This window comes from Thunnus maccoyii, chromosome 17, assembly GCF_910596095.1.
Source record: "Thunnus maccoyii chromosome 17, fThuMac1.1, whole genome shotgun sequence".
NCBI lineage: Eukaryota > Metazoa > Chordata > Actinopteri > Scombriformes > Scombridae > Thunnus > Thunnus maccoyii.
The window spans coordinates 492292-514312 of record NC_056549.1 but is presented as its reverse complement, the minus strand read 5'-3'; the positions used below and the strand labels follow the sequence as shown (position 1 = coordinate 514312).

Here is a 22021-nt window from a genome sequence, read left to right as displayed (position 1 = left end):
TTTCCTGTTTACGATCAAATGACCTTTTAAAGGAAATGTCCTCAGAATGAATCAACCACCCGAACCGCAAACCACCAACTCTGTTTACCCATCGTGTTTACTAAACATCGGTTGGCTCAGTGCGCTGTGGCCGGGGAGCAACGAGCTGTGGTCTCATTTTTTACATTACGTTACAACCTTCATACATTACGTTACTCATTGGCAATAAAATATGATTAATATGTATAAATTGCTTCAAAGTTCTTAGATATAGAACCTTTAAAATTGTTCTGATGGTTTAACTTTTTGTTGGTAGAAAAATGAATCAGAACTGGTGAAACTGGAGCCGTCTATGTGCTGTGCAGCCTTCAGATGCACCAATCAAAGATGTTTCTGATTCTGCACATGTGGCTTTAACCTGGAAGTGTAATCTCTGGTCTTTCTGGGCCTGCAGAATGTTTCAGTGGGATGCTGAACTGTTTTTGTTTTTGCAGACTGACTCTGTAGTATTTTGGCGGGGTGCTGTAGCTGTAGTGCTTCCTGTCCAGATCCAGAATCAGCCTCTCCAGACACTCATCCTGGTCGATCCTGGTGACGGTCTTCTCCTTCAGGAGACCAGAATATAAACTGGAGTCATGTAGTGAAGCTGTCTGACAGCAGTGGGCGCTGCTGCATCTACTGCAGCTGTAACTGAACCAGGTGGTTTATTATAAAGTCAAATTAGTTCATTTATCTAGAAGATTAAAGGTTGATGAAAGAGCAGAGAACACATTCAGATAAATAAAAAAGAAATAACTACATCTCTAACATGAAGATACAGTACAGCAAACACACAGAAACATTTAGTGTATAAAGACTGAAGACTAAAGAGATCGATCTTCAGAATGAGAAGAAACAGAGAAGTTCATTATTCCATCAAAACAAAAATAATTTTCCTTTCTGAAAGATGTTCAAAATTTCACTTTAATTTTTAGTTATTTTTAGTACACATGAACCTACTTTGGATGATTTATCCACTTCTGGAAAAATTTGAAATGTGAAGAAGAAGAAGCAAACCTCCATCAAAAATACATCCAACTATATCAGTCAGTTTATCACTTCTGCCAGTCTTAGTTTTTATGATCCATATTAATAATTGATATCATACTTTTCATTGGTTTGTGATATTAATGTTCCTAATACACCATGTTTTACCTGATGTAATTCTCCACTTTTGTCTTAAAAAGTATTTCAGCAGACTTTTTCAAATCTAGCATGAATACAGACTGCTGCTGTATTTACATTCAAAGTCAATCAGCCACTGGAGCACCAAAATATGACTTCATGTTTATTTATCATCATATCTGCACATTCAACCTCATCATAGAGTTCAGTTTCATTCCTTCAAATAAACTATAAAGACATTTTCTGAGTGAGAGACAACAAACAGAAACAGCTCTTTGTTTATCTACAATGAGCCAAAATGATGTCTTTACCAAAAGTCCATTAAACAATATCTTTATATCAGAACATCTACTGCTTCTGATATTTTGTGCTTATGGGTGGGTGCTAGAATACCGATGATTCCCTTTAGGACACCGACTCTATTGGGGGGGGGGGGCTGCTGATGTGCACTGTGTCAGTTACTGTGTCTACCCATGCTGTCTTTGCTGTCTTTGAGGGGTCAGAGGAGCTGATTTATCCAACCAGATGTGGAGCAGCTGGGCCCAGTGCTCTACAGGATATAAAAGTCCCAGCTTCCAGCGTGGCTCGGTCTACTGTCTCTTCCCCTCCAACAACCGCAGCTTTTTGTTTTGCTCAGCCTTTGTTTTACTTTTATTCCACAACACCTTACTCATTACTGATCCCACTGACTAACAACTCACACAACAAGTTACTTCACAGTTTATTTTCTTTGCTACAATAAATAGCTTGTATTTATTGGTGTTTGGTGTGTTTTCCTGTTTTGGTCATGGCCTATGGGCTGGGTTATGACAATGACAAATATGGCAATTTGATTTTAAATGTACTTTTTCACACATCTCCCTCTGGAGCCACGAAAGCTTTATACTTTTTATACATAGAACACCTGGAAACAATCACTGGAGGTGTCCTTTAATCATTTTAATGTCCTACACATTTTATATCTGTGTGTCCTGTGATACACAGATATATAAATAAGGGACAGTTTTATCACTGAGCCACAAACACAAACAGCAGGCTGGAATATGAACTTTCTAGGACAGAGTTCAAAGGTCACAGTGGAGACAAACACAGAACGACGGTCTGATAAACAGAGTTTTCATGTTTTCTGCAGGCTGATGAGAGTTTTTGCATAAAACTGCAGTGGAATCACACAGCAGGTTGATATGAAAGCTCACAGGTGTCTGAAGAGACGCCTGAAGTTCACTGGAGCAAAGAAAAGCTCAGTTAGGCATCGAGGGCCGAAGCCTGAGTGGAGCTGAGATCAGTTTTAGACCCAAACATTTGTCATGAATCACAGCTCATAGCTGCAAAAACCCCCCAAACCCCCCAAAAACACCAAAACCCCCAAAAACCACAAAAACCCTCAAAACACCAAAACACCAAAAACACCAAAAAACCCCCAAACCCCCCAAAACACCAAAAACACACCACAATTACCAGCAGAAACACCCTGTACCTGCTGCTGTAACGTCCGCAGGTTCGGCAGATCAAACTTCATCTACTGTTCAGAGCTCAGAGTCCCTTTAAACCAACCAACCACACACACACACACACACACACACACACACACACACACACACACACACTGTGTCCTCTGTCCTCTTCCTCAGACAGAGGACACAGAGACACTGAGGAACCAAATAACCCAAACCCAAACCCAGCACACAGAGGCTGAGTGAATGTGATGTTGAAGGTGTGGAGGTGGATCAGTGTGTCAGAGGAGTCTCTGTAGAAGGACAGAGTGCCAGCAGGACAGTCCACATACACTGCTACTCTGTTAGAGACAGAGGAGGAGGAGGAGGAGGAGGAGGAAGAGGAGGAGGAAGAGGGGATGGATGTTTTTTTCTTATTGTGCCAGACAGAGTAACCATCATCAGAGCAGTTCAGACTCCAGGACTGATCGTTCCATCCAAACACACAGTCAACACTGTTTCCTTTCCTTCTGATTCCTCTGTAAGTCACTGATATACGAACGTCTCCTCTCCACTCGACCTCCCAGTAACAGCGACCAGTCAGACCATTTCTACACAGCAGCTGATAGTAGCACTCAAATCTGTCTGGATGATCAGGATATGACTGATACTCTCCCACATGTGTCACCTTCCTGTTGTTGAAAGACAGTTTGAGGTTTCTGTTTAAAGTGTTTGTGTCCAGTGTGAGTTCACAGAAATCTGATGAAGAGAAGAAGAAACAACTCAGCAGCAGTTTATCATCTGACACACCTGATGGATTTATTCTCAAGTTTAATGACACATTTTGTCAGTAATGTTTTAATGAATAAATACCACAAAGACCAACTTTGTATTTAAAGAGAAACTGACTGTGTGCTGTTTAGTTGTCATGAATCAAATTAAATCCACACTTACACTTCTTCAGATAAAGTCTTGACCTGAGCTCTCTACCATGGTCCAACCTGGAGGAAGAAACACAGTCAGAATGATTTTCTATCCAACATGAGTCCTACATGCTGTTCAACATGAGGCAGTGTTCCTCAGTTTGTCAGAGTGACACAGAGACAGGCTGCATCTCATCTCTCCATACCTGAGAGTGTCCAGTTTCCAGTGTGGCTCCTCCAGTCCAGCAGACAGCAGCTTCTCTCCTGAATCTCCTGGATGATTGTAGCTCACAGCCAGCTCTCTCAGATGGGAGGGGTTGGAGCTCAGAGCTGAGACCAGAGAAGCACAGCCTTCCTCTGTGATCAGACATCCTGACAGACTGGAATTCAGAAAATAAAGTTAACTCAGTGTTTTAGAAAATCATGTTAGGAGGAAAATCCTACAGATTTTGACCATCTTCACTAACATGAACCAGGATGTTTAACAAACATCTGAATCCTGACCTGAGAGTTTCCAGTGTGCAGTGTGGACTCTCCAGTCCAGCAAACAGCTGCTTCACTCCTGAATCCTACAGGTTGTTCTTACTCACCTCCAGCTCTCTCAGACTACAGGACTGGGAGCTGAGAACTGAAGACAGAGCTGCACAGCTTCTCTCTGAAAGGTTACAGCCACTCAGCCTGAAAAAAATAGTGATGAACACAAATGTAATGTTTTATTTATCATGTTTAAAATTAAACATATTTCAAGTTGTTCATACATGCAGTGGTTCATCCACCTACAGAGCTTTGTTGGACGCTTTGACCACTGGCAGCAGCCTCAGAAGAGCCTCCTCTGAAGCAGAGTATTTCTTCAGGTCAAACACGTCCAGATCTTTTTCTGATGATAGTAAGATGAAGACCAGAGCTGACCACTGAGCAGGAGACAGTTTATCTGTGGAGAGACTTCCTGAACTCAGGTACTGTTGGATCTCCTCCACTAGAGAACGGTCATTCAGTTCATTCAGACAGTGGAACAGATTGATGATTCTCTCTGAAGACAGATTCTCACTGATCTTCTTCTTGATGTACTCAACTGTTTCCTGATTGGTCTGTGAGCTACGTCCTATCTGTGTCAGCACGCCTCGTAGGAGAGTCTGATTGGTCTGCAGTGAAAGACCCAGGAGGAAGTGGAGGAACAAGTCCAGGTGTCCATTTGGACTCTTTAAGGCCTCGTCCACAGCACTCTGGTAGAGATGTGTTAGTTTGTCTCTGGACACTTCAGACCACCAGGAGGAAATCAGTTGAGACCACCAGGATGTCGTGTAGTAGTCAGTAGTTCTATTAGAGGAACTGAAACTATTGGAAAACATGAATCCATCAGAGCAGCTGCACTGTGACACAAATAAAGAGGAAACACATTGATGTGAAGTTAAATAAAGCAAAGAGCTGCATGATTAATATGAGAGGCGTCATGTGACCATCAGAGATATTAGAGGAGAGAATATTACAGTTCATAGTAGGTGAGTCAGGTAAGTTGAGAGAGAGACAGTGAGGAGAGAGAACGAGGGAAAGATTTCTCTGGAACAGGAAGCTTGTGAATGAGATAAATGACCAATCAGTGGTCTGCAGTGTAAAACATGAAAACTAGACAGTGAGAACAGCTTTTAATCAACAACAGTCAGACTGTCAGGTTGCTTCCCACAGCAACTCAAAACCAGTTTGTCTCATATAAAAACGAATCTTTGGAGCAAATATATCAAATGATCCCAACTGAAGCCACAGAAAATAAACCATCTCAGAGCCTGATATGATCAATACACTTTATTTTAGGATGCACATTTTATCAAAAGTTATGTATTTTATTTTAAATGCAGCTTCATTCTACTTGAAATGAGAAAAGATTCACTGTTACAGTTGTGAACATCTGTGTTTAATAGACTGTTAGTTTCTTTCATGTTGTTGCTGTTTGAACTCATTCACACCTCAATCAACTGGATTCATGTTTCTATGTGTTGAAGCATCAATCAGCCTGAACAGCTGCTGCACTAATATTATTAACTTTATTAAAGCACATGAACTTTGTTTAGAAAACAGATACAAAGATTATTATTATTATTATTAATGATATGAATATACAGGATATAACATGTTGGATTAATAAACTTTAATTTATGATGGGCAGCTGAGTTCTTATGACCAAAGTACAATTAAAAATGAATAAAAAGGATTTAGGTTTTTATTGTTTTATTGGACTTTACAGCAGCCTACTTTCCTTTTCCACTGTATTTATATAACATATCTGTAATCATTCTACAATATTACTCTATAATATAATATTCTATGGTGTTTCTATAATATTAATATTTCTCTGCACTACAGTAACATCACATTGTAAATATCACATATGGTCACATATAGCAACATGATTTCCAGCTGTGATTGTTGGTAAACTCATTAATGTGAGACCTGACGTGTCTGTGATTACTGGATATCTGATATCTGATCAATGATCAATGATTCTGACCCTGCTGATGTCCTCCTGGATCAATCTCCAGCTCTGATTGATCACCTGCACCACATCATCATTATCATCATCTTCATCATCAGCCTGGAGCCACACACACTTATCTGATCAATAAATCTGTAACAATTTGTCTTCATGTAAAACAGTAAAAATACATTATTATTTGTCTGTGTGGACATTTATACACTATTAATACATATATCACTATTCTATTAATATACTAAAACTGAACTATTTTAACTTCATGTTCAAACTATAACAGAATGAATAATAAAGAAAATGTGGAAAATACATTTTTGTAAATAATTTCTTTATACATGTTGTACTTATTGTAAATAAACATGTTGTAAATAAAGTTATTATTATCACTTGCATGATGTTAGTGACATATTTGAATATTTTAACTGTAAAATCTAAACTTCCTGTTATAATTCTATTGAAAATGAAACATGTTTAAATAAATATGAATATTGATGAATTGGGGCCCTGGTGGCCGTGGATATGTCTCCATCACTGGTTTCTAAAATAGAGGAAAGTGGAACTTTAATTATTAGAAACTAAATTAAAGTCTTTTAACATGTTTAATTGTAATTTCATTATAATGAGTTAATTACTTTGCTTTTAAATTATACATTGTAAAACTCAAAGTAAAAAAATGTTAAATTTTCTAATTAATAATTGTATTTCTTTGATCTTTAAATGTTTGATGATTCGGCCACATTTAAAAAGGATATAAAGCATCAAGAGCTCTGATTATTTTTATAGGTTATATTTTGCTCACATGGTGCGACTTCCCAAACACAGCTGTGTTTCATCAAATCACCACAAACTAACCAACATACAGGAAACTTGGGCCAGATGTTTCAGTACAGGTGAACTCAGTCCTGTTTCCTGAGAAAACGTATTGGACGTCTGACAGACTCTTTTTATTTTTCTCTGTTCATTTTTTTAAACATTAATTTATGATTAAAAACAACAAAGTCTAATAAAGAAGGACTGTAAAACATCACAATGTGAGAAATATACACTGTAACAAATTTCCCTGTAAAATGACAGTAAACTACTGGCAGCTGTAGTTGCCAGCTTTTTACCATTTTTTTACAGTGTCACTACCATAATTTACTTCAACAGTTAATTGCTGAAAACATTATTCCAGTATTCTGCTGTAGAATGTGAGGTTTACAGTTTGATACTGTAGCTAGGCCTGCAGTAATATGTTGTATGTAGGCTATTATGAATTATGAAAGGTGTAGGTATAGACCAGGCCAGACTAACGTCAGCATTCACTGATGTGTAGTTCAAGAGAAAACAGCCATCCTAAAATAATCTTTAAATTTGACTTGCAATACCTGTAATTCAAACTTCCAACTGAAGAACGTTACCTGAAAATGCCCTCTTGTGCCTGCCAGGTGCTTGCTAGGATTATACCAATTTAATGTTAGCAAAAATTAAATGTAGTCACTAACTGGGTAACCAGATGCACAAATGTAACTATATTTTCTTAGTATGACTGGCCTTTTGATTTGATTCCACAAGGGAGGATGAACGATGATACATATGATGTTGATGGTTGCATGTGGCTCCTGTCCCTTTTGGTTCCAAATGCATCAAAATTTACAGTATTTTACCATATTTAGAAAGAACAGTACCTTACCTTACTGTTAGAATTTAGTTGTATTTTTATAGCAATTTATTACACTGTATGTAACATCTGTAAAGATCACGTCTGCTGAATTAATTCTGTTATAAATGTTCTAATTAGAGAAAAACACAAGTAGTGTAGTAGAAGTAGAAGTAGTATAACATTACACATCGATGTAAAAAACAAGTGATGTTCTCTGAATAAGTAGTGAATGAATATTTTTATTCAAGTGTAAAACAGCCAAAGCTGCCCAGCAAACATGAGCTTACAAGACTGTAAGAATATTAGGCATTAATTAATATAAAACCTTGTATAATCAGGGAACTCCTCCTATAAGGAACATTTAATGTCCAGAGGAAACATCAAAGCTTGAATTTAATTCTCAATTTGATCAATTAATCAATCACATAACCAGTCACTTATCTGATTTAACAATTAAAGTATGATTGTCTATAAGGTTAATAGATCAGAAGTTAAACACTTTTTCATTTTAAAAATATGTGATATGTGATTTTAAAAATATGATTGCATAATTACCATATACACATTCATTAACTCTTATGACAGTTAAAATATCAATTTGAAGTTCTAACCTATCAATAGACGGCAGTAGTGTCACATATTGTAAAATACATACAGCTATCAAAGTTATACCTTTTTTATGTATTTCTATGACAAACAACATTAAGTGATTTACATAATGATTAGGCATTTAATGCTGACAAATTCAGATTTGTCTCAGATTTGCAGAGAGACTCAATGAGTGTCATTGTGAGTTAGAGTTTATGACTCTTGTCTGTGTAGATAAGGAAAGAGATTTTCTGTCCATTATCAGTCCTTTCTCCTGGGTCAAATGACTCCAAAGTCATTTATGCTTTTAGTTTAGGCCATAATTTAGTTATTGGTCAGAAATGGTCTCTCAGGAGGTCTATTCAATCTCCATTTTGTCACAGTGTTTAACTTTGGTCAGTGTCATGTTGGCAAAGAAGTCAGTTTGGGGGTGAACAGTACACTTCCTTGGGTGTCTGCATTCACCCCCTAAATTTGAAATTAAAGATTTTTTGATTTATCCCATTAAATTAAATAAAACAGCATAGTGTCCGACAAGACAATATTTACATCACCTGCAGAGGCAAGAAAAACTGAAGGAAAGCAACCCATACATGTTATTATATACATACATGTCAGACACATTACATCAGATAGAAACATACATTGATGTTCATGATTTAACACAAACTGAGCTGATGTCAAACAGACTGGGATGTCTGCTGGACATTTTCAGGAAAAACTTCACTTTAAGATCCTGATAAAATGGAATAACTAACAGCCACTAACAGCTACTAGATGCTGCTCCAAGAAAACTTTACTGAAGTCAATCAGAGTCAACACAGTTTTTACACATAAATTCAGCCCAGAGGAGATCATTTCACTACTTCTAATAGAAACAATATTCTGACATTAAAGCACAGTCAGTGATCCAAATGAAACCGGAGTGAAACCTCGTCCACCATCAACATTTAAACACAGGAAGCTGCTGTCACTTCCAGTTTCTGTTGTTCACTGGTGAACAGAGTGAACAGTGATTTCAGCAGCTGTCTTCAGTCAGCAGTGTGACTGTTTGTCTACACAGGAGGAGACTCTTCCTCAGACAGAGGACACAGAGACACTGAGGAATCAAGAGACCACCAGAACCCAAACCCAGCACACAGAGGCTGAGTGAATGTGGTGTTGAAGGTGTGGAGGTGGATCAGTGTGTCAGAGGAGACTCTGTAGAAGGACAGAGTGCCAGCAGGACAGTCCACATACACTGCTACTCTGTTAGAGACAGAGGAGGAGGAGGAGGAGGAGGAGGAGGGGATGGATGTTTCTCTGCTATTGTGCCAGACATAGTAACCACCATCAGAGCACCTCAGACTCCAGGACTGATCGTTCCATCCAAACAAACAGTCATCACTGTTTCCTTTCCTGCTGATTCCTCTGTAAGTCACTGATATATGAACTCTTCCTCTCCACTCGACCTCCCAGTAACAGCGACCAGTCAGACCATTTCTACACAGCAGCTGAGGCCAGTAGTCAAATCTGTCTGGATGATCAGGATATGACTGATTCTCTCTCACATATGTCACCTTCCTGTTGTTGTCAGACAGTTTGAGTTTTCTGTTTACTGTGTTTGTGTCCAGTGTGAGTTCACAGAAATCTGATCAAGAGAAGAAGAAACAACACAGCAGCAGTTTATCATCTGACACACCTGATGGATTTATTCTCAAGTTTAATGACACATTTTGTCAGTAATGTTTTAATGAATAAAAACCACAAAGACCAACTTTGTATTTAAAGAGAAACTGACTGTGTGCTGTTTAGTTGTCATGAATCAAATTAAATCCACACTTACACTTTTTCAGATAAAGTCTTGACCTGAGCTCTCTACCATGGTCCAACCTGGAGGAAGAAACACAGTCAGAATGATTTTCTATCCAACATGAGTCCTAACTGCTGTTCAACATGAAGCAGTGTTCCTCAGTTTGTCAGAGTGACACAGAAACAGGCTGCAACTCATCTGTCTCAACTGTCTGCTGGATTCTTTCACTGAAGTCTGAGAGGAAAAGACGTGAAGAAGAAGATGTGATGTACAAATATGTCCTCAGACATGATGAATCAGAATATTAAATATTGACCTCTGCATGTTGTGCTGAGGATAGAGCCTGTCATGACTTCAATATTAAAGGAGACTTTACTTCAAGGTGAAAATTAAGTTATCAGAGAATAAATGCAGCTATAAGACAGCAAAACATTTTAATGCAATTATATGCATCTGCTCATTCATTAACTTTGAATTTACAATTATACAAAATATAATAATAACAATAACAATAACAATAATAACACACACACTAACACACACACACACACAAGCCTCTTTTATACAGAGAACCCGCTTTACAGCCATAAAGAGGATTCATCTTTGCTTGTTTACAGTGAACCACATAAAGGAAAGATTCTCTAAAAGATAGAAATTACAACAATCTCAATCAACTCTATAGATAATTAATACAGCAGGACTCACCAGTCACTTGAAAACTTTCTGTAATGGCTGCCTGCGTGAGCCCCGCGTGAGCCCCGCGTGCCCCACAGCATGAAGAAATACCTGCGCTTACTGGGTGATATGATGACATCACCTGGGGGTGTCCCAGTCACCACAAATCACATTTTGATTTATTTATTTGTGCCATGTATGTTTTCTATGAGCAGCCAAGGACCCAGCAGGTCCTGATTTAATGATAACATTATAATTACTCATTTGTAATATTTTATGAACTAAAAATTACACCTCTCAAAAATGGAAGGGCCTGCAGAGAAGGTCCTGAAGGTCCTGACGGACCTCCTCTGTTCAATACAATAATTCAATATTGAAAAAAGATTTCAAGGTGAAGATTAAGGAGTAACTTTGAAATTAGAGAATAAATGCACCTTTATGGCAGCAAAACATTTTAGTGTAATTATATTCATTTGTTCATTCATTTGGTTTGAATATAATAATAATAATAATAATATAATAAATAATGATAATAATAATAATAATAATAATAATAATAATAATAATAATAATAATAATAATAATGACAATAGTTGAAAGACACAATGAGAAGCAACAACAAGAAGTTAGAAAGTTCTTGATAAAGTTACAAAGTTACATCTTCTTTATAATAAACAGTAAATACATCAGTATAATAAAATAATAGATGGACTCTCCTCTGATGAGTTCAGGGACACCAGGAGAACATGAAAGTTTAACAGAAGAATAACTTTAGGTCGACTAACTAGCTTCTTCCAGAGGTTTCACTCACATCACATGATCTTCAAACTATTACATCCATGATCAAGAATGAACTACTATGTTCAGCATCAAAGTTCTTTACCTGAGAGTGTCCACCTGTCTGTCCGTACCTGAGAGTGTCCACCTGTCTGTCCTCACCTGAGAGTGTCCACCTGTCTGTCCTAACCTGAGAATGTCCACCTGTCCGTCCATTTGCTGAGAATGTCCACCTGTCTGTCCGTACCTGAGAGTGTCCACCTGTCTGTCTGTACCTGAGAGTGTCCACCTGTCTGTCCGTACCTGAGAGTGTCCACCTGTCTGTCCTCACCTGAGAGTGTCCACCTGTCTGTCCTAACCTGAGAATGTCCACCTGTCCGTCCATTTGCTGAGAATGTCCACCTGTCTGTCCATACCTGAGAGTGTCCACCTGTCTGTCTGTACCTGAGAGTGTCCACCTGACTGTCCATACCTGAGAATGTCCACCTGTCCGTCCATTTGCTGAGAATGTCCACCTGTCTGTCCATACCTGAGAGTGTCCACCTGTCTGTCTGTACCTGAGAGTGTCCACCTGACTGTCCATACCTGAGAATGTCCACCTGTCTGTCCGTACCTGAGTGTGTCCACCTGTCTGTCTGTACCTGAGAGTGTCCACCTGTCTCTCCATACCTGGATGTGTCCACCTGTCTGTCTGTATCTGAGAATGTCCACCTGTCTCTCCATACCTGAGAGTGTCCACCTGTCTACCTGTCTCTCCAAACCTGAGAGTGTCCACCTGACTGTCCATACCTGGATGTGTCCACCTGTCTGTCTGTACCTGAGAGTGTCCACCTGTCTCTCCATACCTGAGAGTGTCCACCTGTCTGTCCATACTTGAGAGTGTCCATCTGTCTCTCCAAACCTGAGAATGTCCACCTGACTGTCCATACCTGACAGTGTCCACCTGTCTACCTGTCTCTCCATACCTGTGAGTGTCCACCTGTCTGTCAATACCTGAGAGTGTCCAGTCTCCAGTGTGGATCCTCCAGTCCAGCAGACAGCAGCTTCTCTACTGCATCTCCTGGATGAATGTAGCTCAGGTCAAGCTCTCTCAGATGGGAGGGGTTGGAGTTCAGAGCTGAGACCAGAGAAGCACAGCCTTCCTCTGTGATCAGACATCCTGACAGACTTGAAATATAAAAAGGTTAATAAGACAGTGTGTTTTAGACATAAAAGTACCAGAATCCTACAGATATGATGCAGAATAATTGGCATTAATCTGAATGTAAAACAACATGCAAATGATCAACTGTATGAAAATTCTCTCAGAGTCAGCTTTATTGTCAGTGTTCAAGACAACGAAATTATAGACGCTGTATCCTGACCTGAGAGTTTCCAGTAAACAGTGTGGACTCCCCAGCCCAGCAGAGAGGAGCTTGACTCCTGAGTCCTGCAAGTCATTGTTACTCAGCTCCAGCTCTCTCAGACTAGAGGACTGGGAGCTGAGAACTGAGGACAGAGCTGCACAGCTTCTCTCTGAGAGGTTACAGCCGCTCAGCCTGAAGAAGAATTATTGTTTAGCACAAACAGAATTGTTTGTCATTAATAAAAATTAAACATATTTTACATTATTCTTCACATTAATTATATCCACTTACAGAGCTTTATTTGAAGCTTTGACCACTGGCAGCAACCTCAGAAGAGCCTCCTCTGAAGCAGAGTATTTCTTCAGGTCAAACATGTCCAGATCTTTATCTGATGACAGTAAGATGAAGACCAGAGCTGACCACTGAGCAGGAGACAGTTTATCTGTGGAGAGACTTCCTGATCTCAGGTACTGTTGGATCTCGTCCACTAGAGAATGATCATTCAGTTCATTCAGACAGTGGAACAGATTGATGCTTCTCTCTGAAGACAGATTTTCATTGATCTTCTTCTTGATGTACTCAACTGTTTCCTGATTGGTCTGTGAGCTACTTCCTGTTTGCGTCAGCAGACCTCGTAGGAGAGTCTGATTGGTCTGCAGTGACAGACCCAGAAGGAAGCGGAGGAACAAGTCCAGGTGTCCATTTGGACTCTTTAAGGCCTCGTCCACAGCACTCTGGTAGAGATGTGTTAGTTTGTCTCTGGACACTTCAGACCACCAGGAGGAAATCAGTTTAGACCACCAGGATGTTGTTTGTTTTTCTGCCAGCAGATTGACTCCAGAGTTGATGCATGTCAGATGGACATGAAGAGCAGCCAGAAACTCCTGAACGCTCAGATGGACGAAGCAGAACACCTTGTTCTGGTACAGCCCTCTCTCCTCTTTAAAGATCTCTGTGAACACTCCTGAGCACTTTGAGGCTGCTCTGATATCGATGCCACACTCTGTCAGGTCTGATTCATAGAAAATCAGGTTGCCTTTCTGCAGATGCTCAAAAGCCAGTTTTCCCAGAGACTCAATCATCTTCCTGCTCTCTGGACTCCAGTGTGGATCTGTCTCAGCTCCTCCATCATACTTGACGTTCTTCAGTTTCAACTGAACCACCAGGAAGTGGATGTACATCTCAGTCAGGGTCTTTGGCAGCTCTCCTCCATCTCTGCTTTTCAACACATCCTCCAGAACTGTAGCAGTGATCCAGCAGAAGACTGGCATGTGGCACATGATGTGGAGGCTTCGTGATGTCTTGATGTGGGAGATGATTGTGCTGGCCTGCTTCTTATCTCTGAATCTCTTCCTGAAGTACTCCTCCTTCTGTGGGTCAGTGAACCCTCTGACCTCTGTTACCATACTGACACACTCAGGAGGGATCTGATTGGCTGCTGCAGGTCGTGTGGTTATCCAGAGGCGAGCAGAGGGAAGCAGTTTCCCCCTGATGAGGTTTGTCAGCAGCACATCCACTGAGGTGGACTCTGTAACATCAGTCAGGATCTCATTGTTGTGGAAGTCCAGAGGAAGTCGACACTCATCCAGACCATCAAAGATGAACACAACCTGGAACTCTTCAAACCTGCAGATTCCTGCTTCTTTGGTTTCAGTAAAGAAGTAATGAACAAGTTCCACCAAGCTGTACTTTTTCTCTTTCAGCACATTCAGCTCTCTGAAAGTGAATGGAAATGTGAAGTGTATGTCCTGGTTGGCTTTGTCTTCAGCCCAGTCCAGAGTGAACTTCTGTGTTAAGACTGTTTTCCCAATGCCAGCCACTCCCTTTGTCATCACTGTTCTGATTGGTTCATCTCTTCCAGGTGAGGCTTTAAAGATGTCTTCTTGTCTGATTGTTGTTTCTGGTCTGTCTGGTTTCCTGGATGCTGTTTCAATCTGTCTGACCTCATGTTCATCATTGACCTCTGCAGTCCCTCCCTCTGTGATGTAGAGCTCTGTGTAGATCTGATTCAGAAGGGTTGGGTTTCCTGCTTTAGCAATCCCCTCAAACACACACTGGAACTTCTTCTTCAGGTTAGACTTGAGTTTATATCGACACTCTGCAGCACAAGCTCCTGAATGAACAAACAACAAATGAAATCAATCAGATGATTCTACACTAAATTGGTAGAATGTAAACATTAAACTGCAGATGTTTATATTTTCCTCCACTATGAAATCTATTCAGCTCATCAGTTGAGGACAAACAGTTTCTGACTGTTTTCAGCTCAGAAGAATTCATAGATTGATGCGGATGTGTGCATCATACTAACAGCAGAGATTGAAATATAAACCTCTCCCATGTTGCCTCCATTTCCTCTCCATCATGTTAAATCTGTTAAAATCCTCTTACTGCTCTGCAGACAGTCAGCCAGCTCCTCCTGCTTCATTCTCCTCAGGAAGTGCAGTATGATCTTCAGAAATGCCTCTTTGCTGCTCCTCCTCTGCTCTTCATCCTCACTGTCCAACACCTCCTCATCCTCACTCTGACTCTCTAAGCATTCTGGGTAATCTGAGCTCAGAACCTTCTGCATCTTCTTCATCTCGTTCTTCACAAAACTGATGATGTTCTCCTCCAGCAGCTGGAACTGAATAAAATGTAAATTTAACTGGTAGAAGTCAACATCAGATCATCTGTGACAGACTGAAAACCTGCTGGTCTACAGAGTGCAGCATGGAGACTGTTAGGACCAGAATGGTAGTTTAGTATTTAGTCTGTGGCTGTTGTAGTTAGCAGTAGTAGCTGTGCTTTACATTTACACACCATAAATATGGAGTCCAGGTGTGTTTGATGCTGCTGGACAGACTGACCACTGAGAACCTCTGAGCTCTGCTGATGAACTCTGTGAAGAAAAGATGAAGTCTTAGAATAAATAATGACATCAGTGTAAAAGGTGTTGTGTTCTATCACAGTGGATCCACGTAAAACACTCGGCTGTTCTGTCTTACCTCTGATCATTTGTCTCTGTAAAGACTTTGTTCCTCTGTTTTAAAAAGTGTTATACAGATAAAGTTTGTGGTTTTCAGGAAAGCGTCTGTAGGAGGAGTGTGTGTGTTTGTAGTTATGAGAACCTTGTGTGTAAAAACAGTATTAGTCACTGAGGTCAAGAATTTATTTTTACATCAATGATATGTCTTCTTATGAGAGTTGGATAATAACAGACACAAACATTTTACAGTCTGACCTCTGATCAGCAGACTGATGTCCACGTTTGAAGGTAATAGGTCGAACGATAGACCGGTCACTCTTCATGGACACACAGCTGGGTTCAGGAGAATCTGGTCTCTGCTGATGGATCCTGATGGAAACAGAGAAATGATAAAAACAAGTGTAACTTACAGTGTTGATCTTGAACGTTGTTGTGTTGGTGTGTAGTTTTGTGTCGGTGAACTTGAACTTCCTGCTCAGATTCACATACAGCTGCTAGTTTAGTTGCTTCCTGCTGCTGCAGACTCACCATCCTGGTGGTGTGAGGCTCATTGATGCCTGTCTGCAGCTTCTCCTGGACTATTTGGCATCTGTCCTGATCTGGGCCTTGTCATAGTAAATGGTGTCTGATCCTGCTTCAACTATCACTACTGTCCCCATAAACCTCAATCAAGATTCAGAGTCTTCCACAGCTACCTTCCTCACTGAAGAGTTAAACAATTCAAATTGTCAGATTATTTACAAGAAGTTGTACTTTTGATCATCTTTTACTGTTTTGTTTATCTTAATAACATACTGTTGCACGTCAGTATTGACTCAGTGTGTTTCTGTAAAAAGATCACATGTCTTGTATTAACTCAGATACTTAATGTGTTTGCTGTGTGTTTGCTTATATATCATTTATAATCAAGATTATCTTGAAAGTGACATGTTTTTAAAAGGTATAACAGACGTCCGGGTCAGACAGGACGTCAGCTGGACCATTTTAGAAAGTAGATCATATTAAGTTGTTAATCTCAGCATATAGCAGAATGTACACTGTATACAGAAACATTAGCAGAATAGTTAAATAGTCCCGTTGATGATGGTAAAGACATATTTTGACGTTGCTGGAACATCCAGGTAACATCACGGATAGCAGCAAAACTTTCACTGTGGAACTATTTTTGATTCATTACTTCTTGATTAAGTTTTGCTGGGATAATATAATCAAGCTGCAATAGAATTTCATTCTCTACAACAGAAACATGTAAATATGTTGCACATATGCAGATGAGAACAACTTTATCGTGAGTTCAGCTTCGTTAAAACACAGTTGAGGTGATCACAGAGAGCAGGACGGTCAGAACAGGTTTAACATCAAACAGGAACAGTTTGCCAGTCTGTTCCCTCGGTTCAGTCTGTTAGTGCAGATTTCCACATCAATATTCTTTTTCTACCAACTGACCCCTGGGGGCCTCTGTAGTTTGTGCATCGAGGATAACTCTAGTTTATTACAAGTTTGGTCTTATTTTCTGAGTTTTGTCCCTCATTTATATCAGAACTAACAACACTGGGATCATTAAATTAATTCCTGAAATGTGGGACCACAGTGACATCACTACAAATAAATCTGAAGAGTCAAGAAACATGAACAGTCAGACAATCAGTCATAACTATCATATCAATCTTAAAACATACTGTGATCTGATAATGTGGTGATATAGTTAATGTTTTTAAGACTACAGAGAAAAGAATGAGACGTGATTAATGAGTTCATGACAAACAAGGGGTGATGGAGAGAAACAAATATTTTATATTCTTACCTCTGATCAGCAGATTTATGTCCACTTTGGAAGGCAGTAGGTCGACCCATAGACTGGTCACTCTTCATGGACACACAGCTGGGTTCAGGTCCAGATCCAGCAGAGTCTGGTCTGTGCTGCTGCTCTGGGCTTCAACACAACACACACAGAGCTTTGAGTGTGAATAATGATGGTGCAGTGATGTGAGTGGAGAACAGTGATGGACAGTTAGAGATCCTCATCTCACCTCTGAGCTTTGGTCTGGCTGTCATGTTCCCCACACAGAGAGCTTTTAGAGGGAGGGACTCCCTCCTCTCTGTCCTCACACTGATCCATAGCAGAGAAACACCTTCACACAAACACAACAACAAGCTCATTCATTACAACAAGCTGCACATCACAGAGCCACACTGCTGTCTATCACACTGTCATTCTTTATTCTACCACCAGATGGAGCCAAAGTCAGTCATTACTTTAAGATTTCCACTGTGGATACATGTTGAAGAAACTGCATTAACTATATTCCTTTTTATACAGTTGTATTTTTGTCCACTAGAGACTCATATGCAGCAAGTTATAGTTCACTTCTGTTTAAAAACTGATGACATGATATATTTTTATTCAGCTGTGTGGCAGAAAGAAGGAAATACTCACCAGGTGAATTCAGATCCACATCTGGTCACAGAGTCGTTCTACCTTCACCTGTAGAGGAAACACAGAGAGAAGCTGCAGCTGATTCTCCTTCATCAGTCCTTCATCATCAATCTGAGGACGCTGTCACTCTCTCATAACTTCACAGTCAAAGTCCAAAACCATAAAGATGATATTAAACCAGTGAACCTTGCAGCAGAGTTCAGCTCCAAACACACAGGAGGAACCTGCCAAGACTCTCTGTGAAGACATTAAACAATCTCACAGTGCCGCAGTATTCTGATTTACCTGGAAACTGATGTTCATCTGTCCACAAACTAATGTCATTGTTGTCTGTCTGATGTAAACAGAACAACAAAGAACTGAACTTGTGTTCTGTGTGATCAACATCATCTGTATATTTTTACCTTTACATGCACACTACTGCCTGTTGTGTCTGATTTTAATCATGTCCAGGATATGATATGTAACATAATCAGGTTATTGATCTCTGTATGATTCTAACATTATCCAGGTTATTGATTAACTGATTCCTCCACATTGGAGACAGTCTCTGTTTTTTCTCTACAGCTGCAGGTATCTGACCACACTCACCTGTCTGACCTTGTTTAATGATCAAATATTTATCTTATTTTTCCTTCATTATACAACTTACTGTGCACAATCATTAAAACAGTATAGATGTTTTACAGCTGAATGCTTGGGCATTAAAAGAATGCACAAGACTTTACTGGATACTGAGCCACGAGGAGAGCAACAGAAAAGATAGTTGAACTTTATAAACCAGGAAAAGGATATAAAAAGATATCCAGAGATTTGAAAATGCCAATCAGTGGAAATGAAGTTGATACCAAACCACAGTCAGGTAGAACAACAAAGATTTCAGCTACAACTGCCAGAAAAACTGTTCAGGTTGCAAAGAAAATCAACATAACTCATCACTATAACAACCATCTCTACTGGTATCACATCATTTAACACAAACATGATGAAAACTGTTGGTTACGTTACCTTTAGATGCTGAAAATCATCTGAATCAAGCTGATGAGTGAAGATGAAATTAATCAGCAGCTTCAACAGGAAACCAACCAGAAGAAGAACAAACATGTAACTGACAGCAGGAAGATTTTAAGGTCTTTGATTCTCAAACAGTCTCAACTCTCTGTATTAATTTTTAACCTGAATCATTCTTTAAGGAAATCTGAACAGAACAGCAGCTCTGAACTTTGGAACAAAGAATCTGGAACAAAAGTCAAATATTTACAGTTTGAATCTTTATCAGTTGGATCATAAAGTCTGATGTTTGACTTTTATTCCAACAATTAAATAAAAAGTGTTGAGATGCATTAATGCAGTCTGTTGTATCTCTGTGATATGTGCAAAAATAAATTGTTCTTTCTGTTCTTCATTATTATGATTCATTATTATAACATCTGTTTCCTCAGACACACTGGAGACAAACATTAAACTCTGTTTAACCAGTAAAACCATTGAAATGAAAAACCTCTTTTTAAGAGTCCTGGCTGAGAGCGGCAGCAACAACGATGATTACAGACAAACAACATAAAACACATAACACATAAATATATCATGTCTCATAAATACATCACAGTAATAGAGTGAAAACACTGCAGTACAGTCATATAAAATATTACATCCTGAAGAAAACAACCCAGCAGCTGTCTGGATAAAACTAAGAGAAATAAAATGAATAAAATCAACCTGAAACAACGACTCAATGAGACACATTCAGCTGTAAAATTCCTCTAAAACAGCGACACACAGATTGTGCAGCAATTATTTTAATTCCTGAGGAGGAAACAAGTTTTACTGTTTGAAAATCAAGTTGCAGAAGATTCATACACATAAAATAATAAATTAATAAATATGAGTCCTGGGAACAAAGAGCAGCTGTAACCCAAGAATGACTTTATAGAGGTTAAAGAGGAGCAGCCGACTCGGGTATAGAGCTCCATGATATACAGTATCCAGGGAATCTATACTGAGAAGTTGCATGTATGTACAGTTCATCCCGACAGCTAAACAAAGGAAGGAAAACATCCAGTCATGTCATGAGTCATCAAGGATAGAGTGTTTATAAGACAATAAAAACAACAGCAGGGATCCACTAGTTTCTTCTTAGAATATGTTAATACCATAAAACCTTTTTTAGCATCAAGACGAGTTTTACGTCATGCAGAGGTTTTTGGACAGTGTTTAAAGTGAATTAAGTTTGGTGCAGTGCAGTAAATAACAGCATATCTGTGTAAAAATATTGACAAAGAGAGTTTATATAAATACAGAATAACAGCGGTCCCAGGACTGATCCTTGAGGAACACCGTTAGAAACTAGAAGCCGTCAGTTTGGACTCACTGACAGATAACTGTCATCACTGTCTGGTTCAGTGAGCAGTTCATGTCAGAGAAGCAGACGCCAAACCTGCTAAATGTAATTATGGAAATCACAAACCTCCTTAATACCACATGGTGAAAAGTACATTTACTCAAGTATTCTTCATCTCAGGGCTCTTTCTACATAGAGCAGGTCTAGACTGAACTCTTTAATTTACAGAGACCCAACATTCCTCCATCAGCAGCAGGAAAACCTCAGTTTTTCCTCCAGCGGTAAGAGAAAACTACCACCATTGCCAATACCAACATTCTCAATTAGAGAAAGGATGAAAATAAGGCACAAAGGAGGTTTTAATTTGAACCCAAATCACTAAATCCAAGATGTCTGAGATGAAATATGTATTCCAACAAAAGCAGGACACGTCATCCTCCAGAGAAGTTTTTATAACTTATATTCTGAGACTAAAAACATGTTGAGTTGATCAGTTTGAACCTGTTAGAAAAGCAGCCGGTCGATGACTGAAAGTTGATGGAAACATGCAGACCAGCAGAGATCTGATGTTGTGTTTGAGTTCAGTGATGTTTTCAGTTGATCAGATTTCTAATATTCAATTTGTTTTTGTGATAAAGTGGGTGAGAATACACCATTTGTCCCTACTTTCACCATCAATGCCACACAGCTTACAAATTTAACCATGCTTGTTAATTGTTTGTTTAGCCATGATCAATCTGTAACTTGCAGACTCATACTATCCCGGGTTTGTTTGTGGTTTGTTTGGTTACAGTTCACATACCAGCAACATTTTTGGTTAAAGTAAAACACAGACAAGTATTGTTAAGTTTAGTTATTGTTTATTGGGTTAAGTCAGCATTTCATAATTCAATCCTATTCTTTCTGTGCTAATTACCATACTCACCATGTGCTCCACAGACAAAAGGAAGAGGCACCCAACAATGGCCTGTATTTATACACTGGGTGACATCATTGGTGATGTCAACAATAATAATCATAATAGAAATGTTACTAATAATAATAATAGCAGGTGTGGGCATCAAGCAGGACCACATCAGCACAGGGTCTGCAACCACAGTCCATGGAAGCCCGCAATCCATGACCAGGATCCACAGGGACCTGCAAGACAAAAGCAGAAAAACGAGGAAGAAGCAAAGTTAGTGACATGCATTGATGTTACATGAATACATACAGATGGAGAGGAGGAGGAGGAGAGAGGAGCTCAGTGCATCATGGGAAGTCCCCCAGTAGTCTAGGCCTATAGCAGCATAACTAAGGGCTGATCCAAGGCGAGCCTGGTCGGCCCTAACTATAAGCTTTATCAAAAAGGAAAGTTTGAAGCCTACTCTTAAACACAGAGAGGGTGTGAGTGTGTGTGTGTGTGTGTGTGTGTGTGTGTGTGTGTGTGTGAGTGTGTTGGAGTCTCACCTGGAAAGCTATTACATCATCC

At 39.5% G+C, this 22021-nt stretch overlaps 1 protein-coding gene, 1 long non-coding RNA gene and 1 pseudogene across 2 annotated transcripts; all 3 read right to left on the bottom strand.

Moving 5' to 3' along the window:
• Positions 1 to 392: 392 nt before the first annotated feature.
• LOC121882754 (stonustoxin subunit beta-like) lies at positions 393 to 3618 on the bottom strand (the record flags this gene model as incomplete). The annotated part of the gene is made up of 3 exons (XM_042391198.1): positions 393 to 584; positions 2788 to 3335; positions 3531 to 3618. Coding segments are annotated over 3 exons (828 nt in total), but the record flags the coding sequence as incomplete, so codon positions are not given.
• Positions 3619 to 3635: 17 nt separating this feature from the next.
• On the bottom strand, positions 3636 to 16323 carry LOC121882750 (annotated as a pseudogene).
• Positions 16324 to 17883: 1560 nt separating this feature from the next.
• Positions 17884 to 19277, bottom strand: LOC121881967. The gene is made up of 3 exons (XR_006091972.1): positions 19218 to 19277; positions 18210 to 18257; positions 17884 to 17904 (listed from the first exon to the last, which is right to left on the bottom strand). It is a non-coding gene; the product is annotated as an uncharacterized LOC121881967 (long non-coding RNA).
• Between the last annotated feature and the right edge of the window lie 2744 nt (positions 19278 to 22021).